This window comes from Trichosurus vulpecula, chromosome 4 (genome assembly GCF_011100635.1).
Source record: "Trichosurus vulpecula isolate mTriVul1 chromosome 4, mTriVul1.pri, whole genome shotgun sequence".
Lineage (NCBI taxonomy): Eukaryota > Metazoa > Chordata > Mammalia > Diprotodontia > Phalangeridae > Trichosurus > Trichosurus vulpecula.
In genome coordinates this window covers 342,219,501-342,238,674 of record NC_050576.1, presented here as the reverse complement: position 1 = coordinate 342,238,674, position 19,174 = coordinate 342,219,501, and the positions used below count along the sequence as shown (strand labels likewise).

The following is a 19,174-nucleotide window of genomic DNA, read 5'->3' as shown; positions in this document are numbered from 1 at the left end:
TATAACCTTCACCTGAAGATTCTACCATATTCTGTGGAAAAAGAAATGTTATTCCTATAAAAAGGAATAAATGCTTTTATGTTCTTTCAATAAACAGAATAGAACCTCTGTAAAGGGGGAGGGAGGGAGAAGAGGTCCTTTACAATTTATTTCTCTTATTTTCATAATTTCCTTAAACTTTGATGTAAACTGACAGTTTACTTTTTGTAAGCAACAGAATTTCTACTTTGTTCATTTAACTTTTCTTTCTTGATCCAGGTTGTTTAAGATCAGCATGTGATCATTTTATTTTCCAATCACAGATATGTTTTTACACCAGATATCTGTATGGATTTGACAGTTTTATGTAAAATGCACATTTCTCTTGTTGTAGGTATTTTGTCATAGCTTTTTAGACTTCAAAACTGCATTTCTGATTATGTCACACTCCTTCTGTGGCCAAGCTTTGAAGAGTTATGAGATAAGAAAGTGTGATTATGATCAAGTATGAGCAAGTATGAAATCTTTAAGTTATAAATGAAAATTGAAAGCTTTTATTAGTTAGATAGTAAAAGTCCAAAAATTATCTACCATGTAAAGAATCACTCTTCCATTTAACTGAAGTATTAAATGCCAGTAAATACACTATTGAGTTCAATAGAAATAAGATAAATAAATATGCTCATTGATAACTTTTCCTTACCACTAATACAAGAAGAAAAATCTTGTTCTATGAGCAGCAGCCATACTTTCAGACATGTTCCTGACTTTAAGATAATTGACAAATCCTCTGAAGAAAAGGAGGAGGCCTGCAAGTTAAAATAACACCATTTACATCTAAGACACAGTACATATTTCATTGACAGAAAAAAAAAATGTTAAATATAAGGAATATATTGAAATCTTGTTGCCTAGGAGTTAATACGAGAATTGCATTTACAAAAGGTCATTCATTCAAAATTAAATTTCACTACTATGTATACTTCATCTTGAAGAAATACATAATGAACTTTAATTCTAAGATAATAATATAAAACAAAATAAAAGGATAAAAATGTTAAGTGATCTTGTGTTTAATTTATACATAAATATACCATTATGTTATATCATTCTAATTACCTCATTGACTAAGAGTCCCATATATTAATGTTTTGTGCATGTTTATACTCTGATTTAAATACATGGTTTATGAAAAAAAATCCAGATTTGCATAAAAGGAAAATTTAAGATTATGTGCTTTTAAAGGGGGTTTACCACAAGATTCCTTCAATAGCTAAATTTCCTAATATACTTTAAATTATTCAATTAAGAAGATTCCAATTCACAGACAGCTTTTCAGGAATATATCTATGGAATAAAGTGAAGTATACTTGTTCAGCATATTCAAGATAGAGACACATTCAAGGCATACTGCTGCAAAACAATGCTATTTGATGAGGATTAATTAAGTTTGCCTAATAACATGTATACTCTTTATATGTGTGTGTGTGTGTGTGTATATATATATTTCTATATATGTATTTGGCCATATATATAATTACACATTTAAATTATTATTCAATGATCGGTATTCAGAAAATGTAGTATTTAGAGACAGTATAGAGAAGAATAATTTGTGAATAGCTAAAAAGGAAGAACATGTAAAAGCAATGTAGGTGCTTAAGATATTTAAGTCCATTATGACTTGTTAAGGGAATTTAAATTCCCTTTAAATACATCTCTTCTATCAGTTTTTCTCTCTCTGTAAAATATTCTCTCCCAATATACAATATGTACTCTGAGAATAAATAAGATGATGCTGATAAAGTGCTTTAGATCAAAGTGTCAGGTGAAAGATTCCAGGTAAATATAACGTATTACCATTAATAGCAGAATTAAGCCTTTCAAATTTTTAAACATCCAATTCTCCCATAAGCATTCAAAACAGGTAAATTTTTAACCACAGTAAGGTGAGGAGGTGAAAGAGAGGCATATATGGCAGTGGGGTAAAGATTCAAGAGAAGTGGTGAGCCAAAAACCAAATGAGAACATCAGAGTCCAATTATACTAACAGTTCACTAAAGGTAAAAACAAGGGTGCAGATATAACCACAGGATGAAGACAGAGAAAGAAACAATGACAAAGCAAATGGGGCCAATTTAGGGGAAAAAATATGTATCCTATCTACTTCCCATATTTGTATTGGCCCCACCACTAAAATTCTATTCCAGATACTACTCCATATGTCCCCTCTCTAAGACTAACCAGTCTTTGTTCTAAAAAGTCATTCCACTGATGATCACTATGCAGCAATGACTAGCTGCTACTTTTTACCCTACATTCCAAACTTATGTCCTATCTTTGAAAGATAATTCCATCATGGGTGAAAAGTCACAGAAGTTTTTAAGACCTAAATTTACATGCAAGATTACAGATCTGATTTGGAACTGACTATTCTCCTTACCCCATTACATTCTCCATTCTACCCTATCCATGTTCCCCTAAAGTTTTTCTAACCCCCATACCCTATAGTGTACAGATATATAATCAAATGCAGTAATTTCCTAGGCTCAAATATTTAGCAGAATTTCCATATTCCCTTTGCTTAGCTATTCAAGTGCATGGAAATTTCAGAGAAAAATTTACTGATGCCAAGTTGGCATGACAACACCATATTGATGTCCCTGTCACAATTTTTAAAAAATTAAACACATAATCTTTACTAAACATAACTGACTACCAAGAACCTGTGTTTCATCTAAAGATCTATCACCAGTGATTAAATAAGTACACAAAGAGAAGAGTGCCACCTACTGAACTGCCAACACCATTTTCTATTATAATTCGAGAGATGTTAATTACTAGTAGTTAATGTGAGATAACGGGAGAAAACTTTGTTTTCTCTTTAACATTGTGCACCATAAATACAGAATTAAAAATACATCCCCTCAGAGAGTCTGATTTTAATGTCCTGCTCCTTTAACTCATACAGGACCAAGGAGGCAAAAATTGAAAATCCATAAAGCTCCTTACCATGAATGAAAAGACAGACTTTTTAAGAAGACAACTGAACGGAAACACTGTGATCAGCAGGCATGAAGCCTTTCCCTATGCCTGACTGAGTAATGATTAATGCAGGATGCATTTCAAAGGCAAAAAGGATGTTTCCATAATTCAAAAACAAGAGGGCAGATACAGCATCCAAAATTAGTCATACCCCCCCCTTAACTTCCTCTAAGAGCTTTAAAGACTGTTTTTATATAAGACAAGAATGTTAAAGGTTAGTACCTTTTGGGGGGTTAAATTTATAGCAGACTTTCTAATAAGTTATATGGTGTTAAAATATCATTCAGTCTTCTGCTGATTCCATAAATTATATGGCTTCCTGATTTAATCCAGAAAAATTAATATTACACTACTGTAATGACTTGTGAATGCAAGAAGATTTAAGAGTTGTTATAAATCTATGTACTAGTGATACAGGTACTTAATGGGAAGAAAATATAAAATCATTTTGATTACAAGTGTTATTCTTTTTACCTAAGGGTAATATCAATACAATATTCTAATGAGTTAATATGCTTTAAAAAATTACACAAAAATCATACTGGAATGTTATTAAAATGACTTAGGAATAAACTTACCAAGGACAAGAAATATCCACCAAAGCCAGTATTGTCCATTGACGTATCCAGTGAAAAAATCAGAAAACTATGAAAAGAACATGAATAGAACTATGTCATACTTAAATATCAAAATAAGATAACCTCAAAGAGGAAAACATTGTGGGGGAAGGCCTTTCTACCCACCCAAATAATCTTTATTTAATACATAAAACAAAAAAGGGAAAATAAAGAATAGAAAAAAATCACTTGTTAAATTTTATACACATACACACCACACACGCATATACACACACATATATGTATGTGTGTGACACACACACATACAAGCTATAGGAACTTCAAAATTATCTTTTATTTAATGGAAACCTAATTTTTTAGTGTTTGGAAAAATAAAAGCAATTTAGACTCGTTTACAAGAAAGTAAGAAAATGTTCTATCTGAACTGAACATTTTATCCATTAAAGAGTCAATGTCAGTTCTCTCAAAGCCACAACTACTATTCCAAACACTACAGCAACCCGCTGCTTTAGATATTAACACCAAAAGCCACATTAGTTTAATCTTATCAGATGGGGATGTTCTGGTGACCCCTCAAAAGAAGAGCTTTTGACCTTCTGTACACCCCCTACTGTTAATCGCTGCCAAGAATACTAGTCACATAAAGACCCCCAACTCATTAAAGTCTTTTCATTTTCAAACTAGATGCTCCAGCATTCAGTTCCCAGCAGTGAGCAGAGCGCAGCTAAATGAACCTTGAAGTGGCATTTCAACTGTTCCTGTTAGTGACCATGGTAGACAGTTTTATATTCTCTGTGATGTGGGAATATGAACAGGCAGCTGGAGGGCAGGGTGTGATGCTATTGGAGACAGGTATCTTTTCCTTGACCAGACTCCAGACTACATGCTTCACTGGTTTAAAAAAAAAATCTAATCTAATCAAATGTCTGCAGATCTTATTTCAGATACTTACTTTGAATTCCTCTTTCTAACACTTTATTCTTTTTTTGGTACTATCGCTTTAAGATGTGATTAATGACAAGTTACTCTAGAAGTATTTTTTATATTCAATATATTTCCACTGGACTCCAAAATAAATTATATTCAATTAAAAAGTCTTATATCCAGAATAGAAGTAAGTTCTCCACTTCAATCTGAAATTAATTAGAAGAATCTGTCTCCAACTTTACAAGCAATTATTTCCAATTGTTTAGTGCTATTTTCATAAAGTCTTAAAAATACAATTTTAGAAATACTGACTATGGTAATGAACTACAAAAGACATCACCACTGGGAAGGAATACCCATTAAAACGGGAACATAATTTGTGATTACACTGTTAAAAATCTCTAAAATATTAAGGAGTTACCCAATTGATAAATTAGCCATTTTAGTTCCAACTTTCTAGGTAAGTAATTTCAAGGAAAGCTGATCTTGATCTAAATTTCTAAGAAGTAACAGATTTTTGAAGCATGCTAAGAAAAAGTTAGAAATTTCATATTTTCCTGTGCTTTCTTTCCAAAATAAAAGAAACTGTTTTTTAACCAAGTTTCTCATTATAAGTATGCTTGTGGATAGGTATACTGTTTATGTTAAGGGAGAGAAAAAATTTTAAAAACAACAGATCCCAGGCAATTCTATTTAGACAACTCATAACATCAAACATGTTTCTGAAGCTAAATAAAGTTAAAGGAAAAGAAAATACCAAAATAGAAAAAGAAAAGAAAAATGTAGCACATTTAGATTATTAAATGTTAACTAGTGTGGGATGCCACAAAAAGAGAGATTAAAAACAGAGTCAGAATCCACCCAAAAAAATGCTGCCCTCTCCTTTAAGAAAGAAAAGCAGTTACCTTTTAATCTCAAAAAAAAATGTAGAATACAGATAGGCAACACTATGCAACAACAAGGTTAATGAGCTTATTAGGGGATTAAAAGATTTTTTTAAATTTAAATACATTATCTTCACAACAATCTGTTTCTTATATATGAAACTGACTAGTCATGGTCATTAACACAGCCATGGTTAAGAAAATTTAGACCTCAGAAAAATGTTAACAAAGGTCACAGAAATTTACTCTATGTTTTAAGATTAGTGCTACTAACTGGCAAAAACATATCATCACTAAGAAATTAGGAGGTGTGAGAAAGACTAGTAATTACTTTGTAGAGCAAAAGATTTTTTTTAATCTTCCTTACTGGCTTTCTTGAACCAAATGATGAGACTTGATTTTTGATTTCCTAAAAAAGTTCAAGTCTTAAGTTACATCATTTAGTTAAAAAATTTGAATTAATTTACATAATATTTTATGAAAGCTCAATTCCCTGCAAAGTAAAATGTTCAGTTTTATGAAACTTCCAAAGTAGTTTTTTTTTTTATTTTCAATCTTTGGAGCTTTTAGTTCAAAGAAAGCTTAAATAGCAAATCACATTTACATGACTTTATAGTTAACAAAATACTTTCATCTCAACTATATGGGGAGAATAGTTGTTGTCACTTGTATATAACTTCATGATTTACAAAATTTTTACAATACATTTCACAATACAGTCTATCATTTTCTCCTCACAACAAACATCCCTAAGAAGTGACTAACACAAATATCTGATCACCATTTTGTAGACAAGGAAAAACTAAGGTTCAAAGAGTAAGCTTAATTAACTTGACCCAAGGATGAGACAAGACTCAAATCCAGGTCTGACCACAAGTCCAGTACTATTTTCACTACATCAAGCCACCTGGAAACGAAAAATATCAAAAATTAAGAAGGGAGGAAAAAATTCAAATTAAAAAAAAAATAATGGGATGAAGTAGTACTTTGTATGTAATAATGGATCACCTTCCTAAACCTAAAATTCTATGCTTTTATTTCACAAAACTACCTACATGTTAGTGATCCTATGATAAGAACTTATAAAGATCGAGGATAATGTCAAAACAAGTACTTCATATATTGATAAAATGACCAAACACTGAATCATTTCCCCATTTTTATTAAACATATTTTCCATAAAGAAACTTACCCGAACAATAAGGATCCATTTGATCAATGAAAGACCAAATCCACAGATGGCACCATACCTTCCAGCAATGGTATTAGTTATACAGAAGGATAAACAAAATCCAATCCAGTTGAAAATAAATGCCACTACAGGAAAGAGAAACATCCCTCTTAAGGCAAACCAAATTAACACGTTTATCAGAACATTTAACATTAATAAAATAATTTTAATTTATATTCATGAACATTCATGAAAAGTTTTCTAGGGAAACCACACCAAGAAAAAGAAAAATCCAGAAAGAGATTTCAATTCAAGAATTCATAACATCATATAAACATATATCTTAAACCCATCATTTTACTTTTTAAAAATAGATAATAGTATTATTGAAATAGAAAACAGTGTTGCCAAGGAGAGGACATTCCAAATTTGCTTTGCTGTATGGATGAGAATCTTTTGTAATTTTTTTTTCTTATTATTTATTTAATATTTTAGTTTTCAGCATTGATTTTCACAAGAGTTTGAATTACAAATTTTCTCCCCATTTCTACCCTCCCCCTCACTCCAAGATGGCATATATTTTGATTGCCCTGTTCCTCAGTCAGCCCTCTTCCCCCCCCCCCATTCCCTTTTCTCTTACTTTCTTGTAGGGCAAGATAGATTTCTATGCCAAATTGCCTGTATATCTTATTTCCTAGTTGTGAGAATCTTTTGTAATTACCATATCAACCATCTACTTATCAATGGAGCAAAGACTGTTCTCTTAAGTTACACATAACATAACATTTCACTTACACTATTTAATTACTTAATAAACTATTTCTTCATGAATAACACAAAGGTAAAACTAAGGCCCAGCTCTGGTAAAACTACCAGGAATTCTGAACTGGTAAGGCCTAAATTAATGTAATCAAAACTATTTAAACAAAATTTATCTATTAAACGTGGGAAGATCATACTTTAAAGGGTGCTGGAAAGAATATAGGGAGGTGAAAGAAAGGAAAAAAAGAAATGAAAGAAAAAGAAAAGAACCAGGAATGAATGAAACATGTGAGGGAGAGCAGAATTTTCTTCTATTTTGACCACCCAATAGTTTCAAAAACAGAATTTTGCCAAATCCCAAGTATTTTGAAACATAAATAAAACATTAAAATAGGGATTACACTTAGAATGAATTCAAAAGCCTTGAGAAATGTCTATCCATACTGTTGGGGAATTGAGGGTGGGGGGCCACCACCTCATCTCTACACACATTCCTTTCCATTTCTCTTCTAAGTACAACCCTCCAATAAAGCTGACCTAGACTCGATTGTGGTTTTTCCCTGAAATATGAGTTGGCTTTAAAGATTTAGTTTCAACCTAAATCCCTTTTCTTGGTTTACCTCATGCATGATACAGGTTAACTCTTCATGTGCTAGAAATAATTACTGTGTAGGACTGAAATCTTGGAACAAAATCACACAAAAGATAAAATGAACTTTTTGGTACTCAGCCTTGCAAGCAGAGGATCCGAAATGGAGGTAATCCTAGTGTTGTCCTATATACTCAGTTAAAGGTTAACTTTAATATTCATAAGTTAACAAATTGGTATATTTACCAAAGTATTTTCATCAAAGAACAGCTTTTGGGTTCAAAATATATTGCCATGGGATAACCCCAAGATAAAGGAGAGTAAGAACGTTAAAGCTAGAATAACTTAGCGCTACTTTCAAACTGAAAAATTATTCACTTAACCAATATTTTTGATATGTGCTTAACTTTATACATTAATATGCTAAAGCCTTTGATTTCAGGTACTCTTTATACTGGAAGAGTCAGATAATATCACTAACTTTATTTTTTTTTCCCCACAGCACTCCCCCATTGTCATTTTGTGGAACTAGCCTGGGAAATGTTGACCAAATGTGTGACCAAATGTTTTTATCTAGTGTGTGATAATTTTTTCTCATTCTGTAGAAACTCCGTGAAATTTTATGTATTATCACCATCTGCATACTTTAAAAAAACAATACAATGCTTCCGAGAGTCAAGAAACTATTTTCCATCAAAATAAGAGAAATTCTGTAACCACCATTCAACACATAAAAACATCTTATGGAACACAACTATAAACAGTTAAATAACTTCCTGATGATCACAAATACTCCATTTAGCAAGGTTAATATCAATTGTTAAATATTCCTTATTTCTGAACTCTCTTCCCTTCTCAATTCACAGAATTCTGAATTTCTCCTATGCAGGTAATTTGTATTAGTTATATCTAGTTTCTCCTCTGAGACAGTACTTTTTTGACAGAACCATGTCATATTCACATTTATATTGTCAAGTGTCTTGTATATAGCAGACACTTAAAAGTGTTTGCTTAAGCTACACTAATTTACTTCAATCTATCAATCATCAAGTACTTATTCTGCCTCAACCAGTACTGTCCTAGGTACTGTAAGGGATACAGAGAGTACATGAGTCCTATGCTTAAAAAAGACAATACTACCAAAGTTAATGAACATATTTAGAGGGGCAGAGCCAAAATGGTGGAGTAGAAGCAGGGATCTGACGGAACTCTCCCCTCAAACCCCTCGCAATACCTGTAAAAAATGACTCTAAACAAATTCTAAAGCAGCAGAAACCACAAAATGACCGAGTAAAGCAGATTGCCAGCCTAAGACAATCTGGAAGGTCAACAGGAAGGGTCTATTGCAAGGGGCTCAGAGCAGAGCACAGCCCAGCCTGGGCCGCATTGGCACAGACCGGACTGGAGCAGGCCTCAGGGCACTGAATCACTGGCAGTTGTGGTTTCCAGACTTCTTAACCCACAAACGCCAAAGACAGCTTCAAAGGTCAGTGGGAAAGATTTCTCATCTGGGTGAGAGAGGAGCATGGTCAGGCCACAGGCCCAGCCCTAGCCCCAGGGCAGTGGCAGCTGCTTCAGGAGCTCTCTGCTTACAGATAGTGGGAGAACCAAGCTGCTGATCTGGGTCACAGTCCTGGGTAGCAGTCCTGGGGTGAGGTGGCAACTGTGGAGAGGGAACCCTCCTCTCAGTTCCAGGGCAGAAAAGAGGGCTTGTGGTTGCTCGTGGACCACAGCACAGGGCAGGAGAGCACTAAACACCTCTCTTTTGATCATACCACTTTGGAGGAACTGAGAATTTACAGGTCCCTGGAGATCCCTCTGGAAACTGCTACACAAAACCCCTGAAACTTGGGGCAGTACACCTTCCACTTAACAAGGAGCTCAAAAGTCAAATAATTGGCTGGGAAAACAAGCCAACAGGGGAAAAAGAATAAGACTTACAGAAGGTTATTTTCTTGGTGAAAAGATGTTTTCTTACACACTTAGTGACAAGGAGGATTAAAGCATACAGCCAGAGGAAGAAACAAGGTCAAGGTTCCCACATCCAAAGCCTCCAAGAAAAATACTGAAATGATCTCAAGCCATGGAAGAGCTCAAAAAGGCTTTTGAAAACCAAGTAAGAGAAGTGGAGGAAAAATTGGGAAGAGAAATGATAGTGATGCAAGAAAATCATGAAAAATGGGTCAACAGCTTGCTAAAGGAGACCCCCCCAAAAAAATGCTGAAGAAAATAACACCTTTAAAAATAGATTAATCCAAATGGCAAAAGAGGTCCAAAAAGTCAATGAGGAGAAGAATGCCTTAAAAAGCAGAACTGGCCAAATGGAAAAGGAAGTCCAAAAGCTCAAAGAAGAAAAGAATTCCTTAAAAATTAGAATGGAGCAAATGGAAGCTAATAACTTTATGAGAAATCAAGAAATTACAAAACAAAACCAAAAGAATGAAAAAATAAAAGACAAAATGAAATATCTCATTGGAAAAACAACTGACCTGGAAAATAGATCCAGGAGAGATAATTTTAAAATTATCAGACTGCCTGAAAATCATGATCAAAAAAAAGTCTAGATATCATCTTTCAAGAAATTATCAAGGAAAACTGCCCTGATATTTTAGAACCAGAGGGTAAAATAGAAATGGAAAGACTCCACTGATCACCTCTTGAAAAAGATCCCAAAAGGAAAACTCCTAGGAATATTGTAGCCAAGTTCCAGAGTTCTCAGGTCAAGGAGAAAATATTATAAGGGGCCAGAAAGAAACAATTCAAGTATTGTGAAAACATAATCAGGATAACACAATATCTAGCAGCTTCTAAGGGATCGGAGGGCTTGGAATATGATATTCCAAAGGTCAAAGGAGCTAGGATTAAAACCAAGAATCATCTATCCAACAAAACTGAGTATAATATTTCAGGGGAAAAAATGGAATTTCAACAAAATAGAGGACTTCCAGGCATTCTTGTTGAAAAAACCAGAGCTGAACAGAAAATCTGACTTTCAAATACAAGAATGAAGAGAAACATGAAAAGGTAAATAGCAAAGAGAAGCCATAAGGGACTTATTAAAGTTGAACTGTTTACATTCCTACATGGAAGGATGATATTTGTAACTCAAGAGACCTTTCTCAGTACTAGGGTAGTTAGAGGGAAGATAGATAGATAGATAGATAGATAGATAGATAGATAGATAGATAGATAGATAGATAGATATAGATAGATATACATGTGTGTGCGTGTGTGTATATATGTGTATTTATATGTATATGTGTGTGTACATATGTGTATATATGTACACAGAGGGCACAGAGTGAGCTGAATATGAAGTGATGATACATAAAAAATAAAATAAAATCACTAGAGAAAGGGAGAGGTAGAATGTAGTAAATCATCTCACACAAAAGAGGCAAGAAAGAGCTTTTACAATGGAGAGGAAGAGGGGGGAGGTAAGAGGGAATAAGTGAGCCTTATTCTCATTGGATTTGGCTTAAGGAGGCAATAACATGAACACTCAATTGGGTATGGAAATCTGTCTTACCCTACAGGAAAGCAGGGGGGAAGGGGACAAGAGAAGGGAGATAATAGAAGGGATGGCAGATTGGGAGAAGTGGCAATCAGAAGCAAACACTTTTGCAGAGGGCCAGGCCAAAGGAGAGAATAGAATAAATGGAGGGTGGGACAGGATAGAGGGTAATATTGTTAGTCTTTCACAACATGACTGTTATCCAAGTGTTTTGCATGACTACACATGTATAACCTATATTGAATTGCTCGCTTTCTCAACGAGGCTAGGTGGGGAGGGAGGAAGGGAGAGAGTGTTCAAGTCAAGGCTTTAAGAATGAATGTTAAAAATTGTTTTTACATGCAACTGGAAAATAAGATATACAGGCAATGGGGTATAGAAATCTATCTGGCACTACAGGAAAATAGAAGGGAAGGGGATAAGAGAAGAGGGTGGGGAATAATGGAAGGGAGGGCAGATTGGAGGAAGGGATAATCAAAATGCAAGCTGTCCTGGGGTTGGGGGAGAGCAGAGATGGGGAGAAAATTTGGAATTCAGAATCTTGGGGAAGTGAATACTGAAAACTGAAAATAAATAAATTTATATAATAAAAAACCAGATTTAATATTATGCCACCAATTAACAAAGCAATGCTTTACAGAATACAAAAAATAATAAAATTTATTTGGAGGAACAAAAGATGTAGAATATCAAAGGGAAAGCAATCAATCAAGAAACATTTATTAAGTACACTATGTATGGAACACTGTACTAAGCACTGGAGATACAAAAAGAGGCAAAAGACAGTCCCTACCCTCAATCTAATGCAGGAGATGACATGCAAATATATACAAAGCAACCTAAATACATTATAAATAGGAAATAATTAACAGAGGGAAGGCACTGGAATTAAGAGGAGTTGGGAAAGGCTTCCTGGAGAAGGTGGGATTTTAATTGGGACTTAAAGGAAATTAGAGAGATCAGAAGTTGGATTGGAAAAGGGAGACCATTCCTGACATGGGGAATAGTCAGAGTGTGGTCGGAGCAGAGAGATAAAGTGTCTTGTTTGTGGAACGGCTAGGAGGTTAGTATCACGGAATCAAAGAGTATCTGTTGTGGAGTAAAGTGTAAGAAGACTGGAAGGGTGGGAGGAGGCCAGGTTATGAAGGGCACTGAAACCCAAAAATATTAAAAGAAGATATGTATGAAGTATAGCACTTCTAGAACTCAAATTCTATTGTAAAGCAATAATCATCAAAATTATGTGGTACTGGCTAAAAAGCAGTAGGAGGTCATGTTTAAAGAGCTAGCCTTGAATTCAAGAAGACCAGGGTTCAAGTTTCATTTCTGACACTTACTAGACCTGTGACTCAGGATAAGTCACTTAACCTTTCAAGGCTCTAGACAACTCTGTAAAACTATAAATTGGATTGGTACAGGGTATTTCCTTGCCCATAGAGTTCCCTACATGTAACAATAAAATTATAGCTCATCTTTTATCCCTATCCTAAAAAAAACAAAACAAAACAGATCAGTGGACAGCCTACACAAAGAATAGGAAACAGCTGAACTCAATAACTCAGTTCAATAAACCCCTAAACAGAAATTACCTAGGAAACAACTCCCTATTTGATAAGAATTGCTGGGTAAACTATTGAGCAGTCTAGCAGAAATTAGATTTAGGCTCCATCTTATATCTTCCCCTCCCATGCCCCAATGCATTAACTGGCAGCAGGAAGAGAGAGACCAGCAACCCTGACTCCCACTGAAGAAAGCCATGGACTTCTTTCTCCCTTCTGAAGCTAGTTGAAGCAGCTGGTGGCACAGTGGGCCTGCAGTCAGGAAGATCTGAGTTCACTTACTAGCTGAGTGATCATGGGCAGGTCACCTAACTTCTGTTTGCCTCATTTGACTCAACTACAAACTGGGGATAATAACAGAACCTATTTCCAAGGATTGTCATGATGACTGAATGAGATAAAACTTGTAAAGTACATAGCTCAGTGCTTGGCACATAGCAAGTGCTAAAATAATACTTATTCCCTTCTCTTTTTTCAACCTGCACACAATGACTCACTGTCAAGTTCCTACCAATCACAAGATGCCTATAGCCTACTGTAAGCAAGTATGTGAGAGAATGATCCAAATCACTAATAAAAGAAATACAAATCATAACAACCCTGAAGTTTAACCTCACATACCAAAAAATGTCCAAAATGCTGAAAGATGGGAGCAGGCAACTGTGTGAAGATGGTCATGCTAATGTGCTGCTGATGATTGAAAGCGATTTGGAATTATGCAAAATATCAACTAAAACATTAGACCCTTAGGGTCAGAGGTTCCACTGCTAAGCATATATTCTCAAGGAGGTCAATGACAAAAGAAAGGCCCAACATACACCAAAGTATTTATAGCAGCTCTTTTTCTGGTGGCAAAGATCTAGAAACAAGTCAATATCCATGCATTAGGGAATGACTGAAACAAATCATGGTACATAAATGTAGTATAATATTACTATGCTATAAGAAACAATGAATATGATGAATACAGAGAAGGATGGAAAGACTCATAAACTTAAGTGAAGTGTGTAGAACTGGGGGAAAAGAAAGACAATGTCTATAATGATGTAAACAGAATTTTTTAAAAAACTGACTGCTGTAGAGTTATAATGACTAAACTTGGATCCAAAGAAGACAAATATTGGTGGGTGTAGAACAACACATACAGCATCAGACTTTGTCTATACATGTTGGTTAGTTTTGCACTCCTTTTTGCAGACCTGAATTTAAATCTATCCTCAGACACTTAGTTGTGTGACCCTGGGCAAGTTACTTAGTTTGCCTCAATTTCTTCAACTATAAAATAAAGATGATAACAGGTCTTACCTCCCAGGGTTGTTATAAGGAGCAAATGAGTTAATGCACGTAAAGCACTTGGCACAGCTCCTAGCATATAGCAGGTGATACATAATGTTAGCTATTTAACACTTATACAGCTATACAGCATTAATATGCAAATGTATGTATGTACTAGGTGCTATATAAATATTATTAGTAGTATTATCATCATCATCATCATTATTATTTCAGGAGACCTATGAACTTGGATAGAAAAAAAAATTTATTTTCACTAACTTCTAACTGAAATTTAGCATTTTCTTCAATTATTTAAAAACATTATTCTGAAAGGGGTCCATAGGTTTCACCAGATACCCAAGGGGCCTATGACACAAAAAAGGTTAAGAACCACTGTTATAGAGCAAACATGAAATTATTCATCAAAACTAGGAAAATTAGAACTGGGGAGTATCCCATGAAGAAACTATAGTCTAAGCAGAATTTAAAATGTTGTTTCATTAAGAAGTTGAATTCCAAGTCCCAATTGAGACATGAAAGAATAATGTGTAATTACCATTGAAGGTCACTCTGTGAAGCACTTATCAGATAATCTCCACAATGGTAGCAGTAGAAAGAAGTATCCCTGGTCCCTATGGCAATGGTAGCTGTACCACTGTAGTTTCTGTTGATGGAACCCCTGACCTACAAGTCTGAAGCAAGCTTCCTGTGCAGACGGAGTCCATAGGTTCTCCCTGGAGGGGCACAACAATTAACTTATGTAGCCGCTTCAGGGATTACTGATAACAGGGTGGCAAACTCCAGACTTGAACTATTATTCAATTTATTTTATTTTTACCACGCACTATGAAAATAGGAAGAGAGATAAGACAAGACAAAGATTCTATCCTTGAAGTCAATGTGACATAGGCTATAGTAAAGTACTAACCCCCTATTCAATAAACTCCAGTGGCTGGACAAGGATCTAATATAAAATCCCTAGACTTATAAAGCTCTTCATAACCCTTCCTACCTTTCCAGTCTTCTTATACCTTACTCCACTCCACATATTCTGCAGTCCAGGGACACAGGCCTCCTTGCTGTTTCCCAAACATGACCCTCCATCTCCCCACTCCAAGCATTTTCACTGGTTGTCCTCCACGCCTAGAATTCTCTCCCTCCTCATGTCTGCCCCCTAGCTTCCTTGGCTTCCTTCAAGTCTCAGCTAAAATAGAATCTTTTACAGGAAACTTTTCCCAGAGTCCTTAAGCTTAGTGTGTTCCCTCTGAGACGACTCTAAATTTAGCATGACAAATAGGTAAGTAGACAAATTCTTTTTTATCTTATGAGCTTGTTAGGATCAAGAACTTAGGGGGTTTTTTAAACTTTCTTTGTATCATTAGCACTTAGCATAGTACCTGGCATATTAGGCACTTAATAAATGCTAGTTGACTGACTGACTAAAGATTGTAGATATTGGGGCAGGGCAGAACAAAGTAGCAATAAGGAATTACATGTTACAGAGATATACAAGAACATGCTCTAGGACCTTGAAAGGGAAAATGATAAAAAGATACAAAGAGTAACTCAATGTTCAAATAGTTCTCACTATGGTACCTTGGGATTTATAATTTAACCATAAATTCTACTTACAGGCAGGAATAGTAAATTTTTGACACCAAATAAAAATGAAATCCTTATTTTTTTGTTCAAGGTATTTTGTGAAAGCAAATAAATTTCTGTGTATTCCCTCGAATACTGAAAAGTGATTAGCAAAGAGCTTCAGTGCTGTAAAATCTGGAAAATTCCATTCACAATTGCTCTGTTGATCAAGTCTAAATCTAAAATTAACTTAACAAAGTTAAACAAGGACACACAAATGGTCATCTGTTCATATGATGGCTTTACCACACAAAGCTAACTGACTAGAATAGAATCATGTATACGCCAAGTGTAGAAGAAAAAAAAATACTTCTCAAATAAAATAAGTGTCAATTTGGCAAAGAGTAGATATAGAAGTTTGAACTCCAGGCTCCAACAGATAAAAGCAACTTATTTCTTTTTTAAGCTAAAGAACAAAATATAAAATAAGAGTTTTTCCCCATTTTCCATCTAGAAACACAAATATTTTAAAGTTCAATTCTACAAATTAAGCTTCTCAGCCGTAGTCTAATAAGGTTTTTTTTTGTGCCCAAGATACTAAAGTTATTTAAACACACACACACACACACACACACACACACACCCCTCTAGCTTCATGGTCTTCTTTAAGAAATGTTGATAACACAACTAACAGGTAGGAAGCATAAATTAAGAGAAAACCATTCCCTCAATGAAAAATAAACATGACATGATTTGCATTAATAATTTTCACCAGTTTTTCTTTAAGAATTATTCTATCTATTCATCACATACAAGACAAGAGATGGACTAAATTAGGGTGGTGGTTATATGAATGAAAAGAAGGGGATATACCAGAGAGATGTCACAGAGGCAGAAACAACAAAATTTGGCAACCAATCTATACAATAAAAGTGAGACATCAAGGATGAATGACAGCATTGTAAAGCTGGGTGACTGGAAGGCTAGTGTTGTCCATGACAGAAATAAAGAAGTTTGGAAGAGTCGTATATTTGACATGTTGAGTTTGAGATGCTTATGTGTCATTCAGCTTGAAATGTCTAGTAGGCAACTTGTGACACGGAACCTATACGGCTCGGTATTCAGAAATATTGTATAAATTCTTCATATCTTCACTTTAATTCCAGCCTACTCCTATTCTAGGTTGTCATAATAACTTACACATATACATATGTCAATTAACAGTAACATTTCAATAATCCAGGATGACTGGGCATTCTGGATAAGTAAGTTTCCCTAGGAGTTGACATTTACCCAGTGTGTTCACAATTGTTTTTGAAGGAGCTCTTTCTAAATTCTATCACAGGGTAGTAAAGATGGTGAAGGGAATGTTTCAAGCTGAACTCAGCTTCCTCTAAAATCATCTCAAAAACAGTAAGGAAATGCACCAAAAAGCAAAATAAAGACAAAAAATTAACACACCCAGAAATTTTACTGCCAAACTCTAGAGCTTCCAAGTCAAAGAAAAAATGATCCAGATAACCAGAAAGAACCAATGTAACACAATACTCTATTCTGAATCACACAAAATTACACAGCAAACTCATGGAAAGAATTTAGTAACAATATGTTGCTCAATAGTTTTTCTGACCTTTCAATAGTTTACCTGACCCCATATAACACAAGTAAAGCAGGATTTTTTGCTGGATTGAGTTCTAGCCAATCAGAGACTTGTATGTGGGCTCTAGCCAATCAGACATGTGTAGTGAGTTCTAGCCAATCAAACATGTGGAGTAAGTTTGAGCCAATCAGATGCCAACTAGAGCTGTATATAAAGAGAGTTGGTGTTGAGAGAAAGCAGACACTGAGAGAGTGAGCTACTGTTAGAAGAGAATGAAGAGAAGAGACAAAGAAGAAGAATGAGTTCTGAGCATTGAGCTGAGAAGAAACTTTTAAGAGCTGAGAAGGGACCTCTGAGAGCTGCGAGGAGATCTCTGAGAGCTGGGAGGTGTATCAGTAATCAAGGTGGGACTTTCTTTTACTGTTTTCTCTTTTAGCATTTATTTAATCAAGTGCCCTTGAAAAGTCTAGCCTTTATTTCTTTGATTGGATAAGGAGTCTTTGATGACCTCCCTGCCTCAATGGAAAGCCTGGTTTGCATGGGTTTTGAGTCATGTGTTTTTGATGCCAGAGGCTTTTAGGCCTTGTGGGTTTGAGTTGTTTGTGACACTTTTAGGTCACGTGGGTTTGAGTCGAATGTTGTGACGGCATTTGACCCCGAACAGGATATATAAACCCAAAGGTTGGCATTTTCCCTTGGGGGCTCTCAGTCACTGGAAGAGTGGCGTGGGACTCTGGGCAGCTGTTTTAAGAGCTCCTGGCTTGTAAACCCAGATGTTGATGCTTTCCTGGTAACTACGAATTGTGATTTAGTCTGTTTATACTGTGTATGTTTGTAATTTGTTTGTATTTGCTCTGAAGTTCAGGTTGTTGGCTTTTCTTCCTGAGCTAAGTAAATGATATTTGCATGTTGGATTAAAGTAAGATTGTTAACCCCTTAATGTTGGTTTCCTTAGTAAAGCAGATAAAAGAACCTGTGTTAGCAGCCTTCTGTGTCCTGGTTGTTGTTGGTTTTACACAGCCACAATAGCTACTAGCAAGATTGTTGTTACAGGAGGAGACCTCTGAGAGCAGAGAGGAGACCTCTGATTGCAGAGACTTGCTGAAGGAGATTCCGAGGTGTAAAAGCAAATAGAGCTGTAGGGTAGAAACTTGCCCATGGGAAGGAGGCTTAGCTTAAGCCCCTTTTGAGAGCTGTTATAGTGAACTGAGCTGTTATCACAGAGCCTCTGGGCTTTGGAGGTGAATTGAGATGGTGGTGCTGGTAGTGTGTTGTTGCCCTGTTAAGCTTTGTTTTCCCAGAGGCAGAAGCTGCAGGCAGGAGCTCCTGGAGCCCGCTGCCAGGCAGGAGCAGGAAGAGCTTAGAGGAGAGCAGTCCCCGAGAGCTGAGACCTGGAGCAGGAGATGAGAGCTGCCTGCTTGTGAATCCAGCAGAGAGTCGGGAGTAGTCAGCCCACAGGGAAAGAGCCCTGGGACTTGGAATTCAACCTCGAGTCAAGATGAAAGAGAACTTTACTTGGACGCTTGGTATTGAATAAGAAGACTGTTCTTACTGTGACCTAGGGATAGATGGTGGGATATTTTCTGCTACCCCTTAAGGATGTGTCATGCTAAGAAGGCTTTAGCCTGATTGTATAAACAAGTGTTTTGGGAAATGCTACTGAATGCAATGATATATGCTATGTGCCATATATAAACTAAAGATGTTGTC

General features: G+C 35.5%; 1 protein-coding gene across 2 annotated transcripts in view; it reads right to left on the bottom strand.

Annotated features, from left to right (window-relative positions):
* Window positions 1-19,174, bottom strand: part of NDFIP2 (Nedd4 family interacting protein 2) — a 118,774-nt gene that overhangs the window by 8,004 nt on the left and 91,596 nt on the right. For both annotated transcript variants that reach the window (XM_036753702.1, XM_036753703.1), the window contains 3 exons: window positions 6,606-6,730; window positions 3,603-3,669; window positions 683-788 (listed from right to left, as the gene is read on the bottom strand). In XM_036753702.1, coding sequence (XP_036609597.1) covers window positions 685-788; window positions 3,603-3,669; window positions 6,606-6,730 — 296 coding nt within the window. In that variant the 3' untranslated portion in view covers window positions 683-684. The remainder of the gene's footprint in view (window positions 1-682; window positions 789-3,602; window positions 3,670-6,605; window positions 6,731-19,174) is intronic.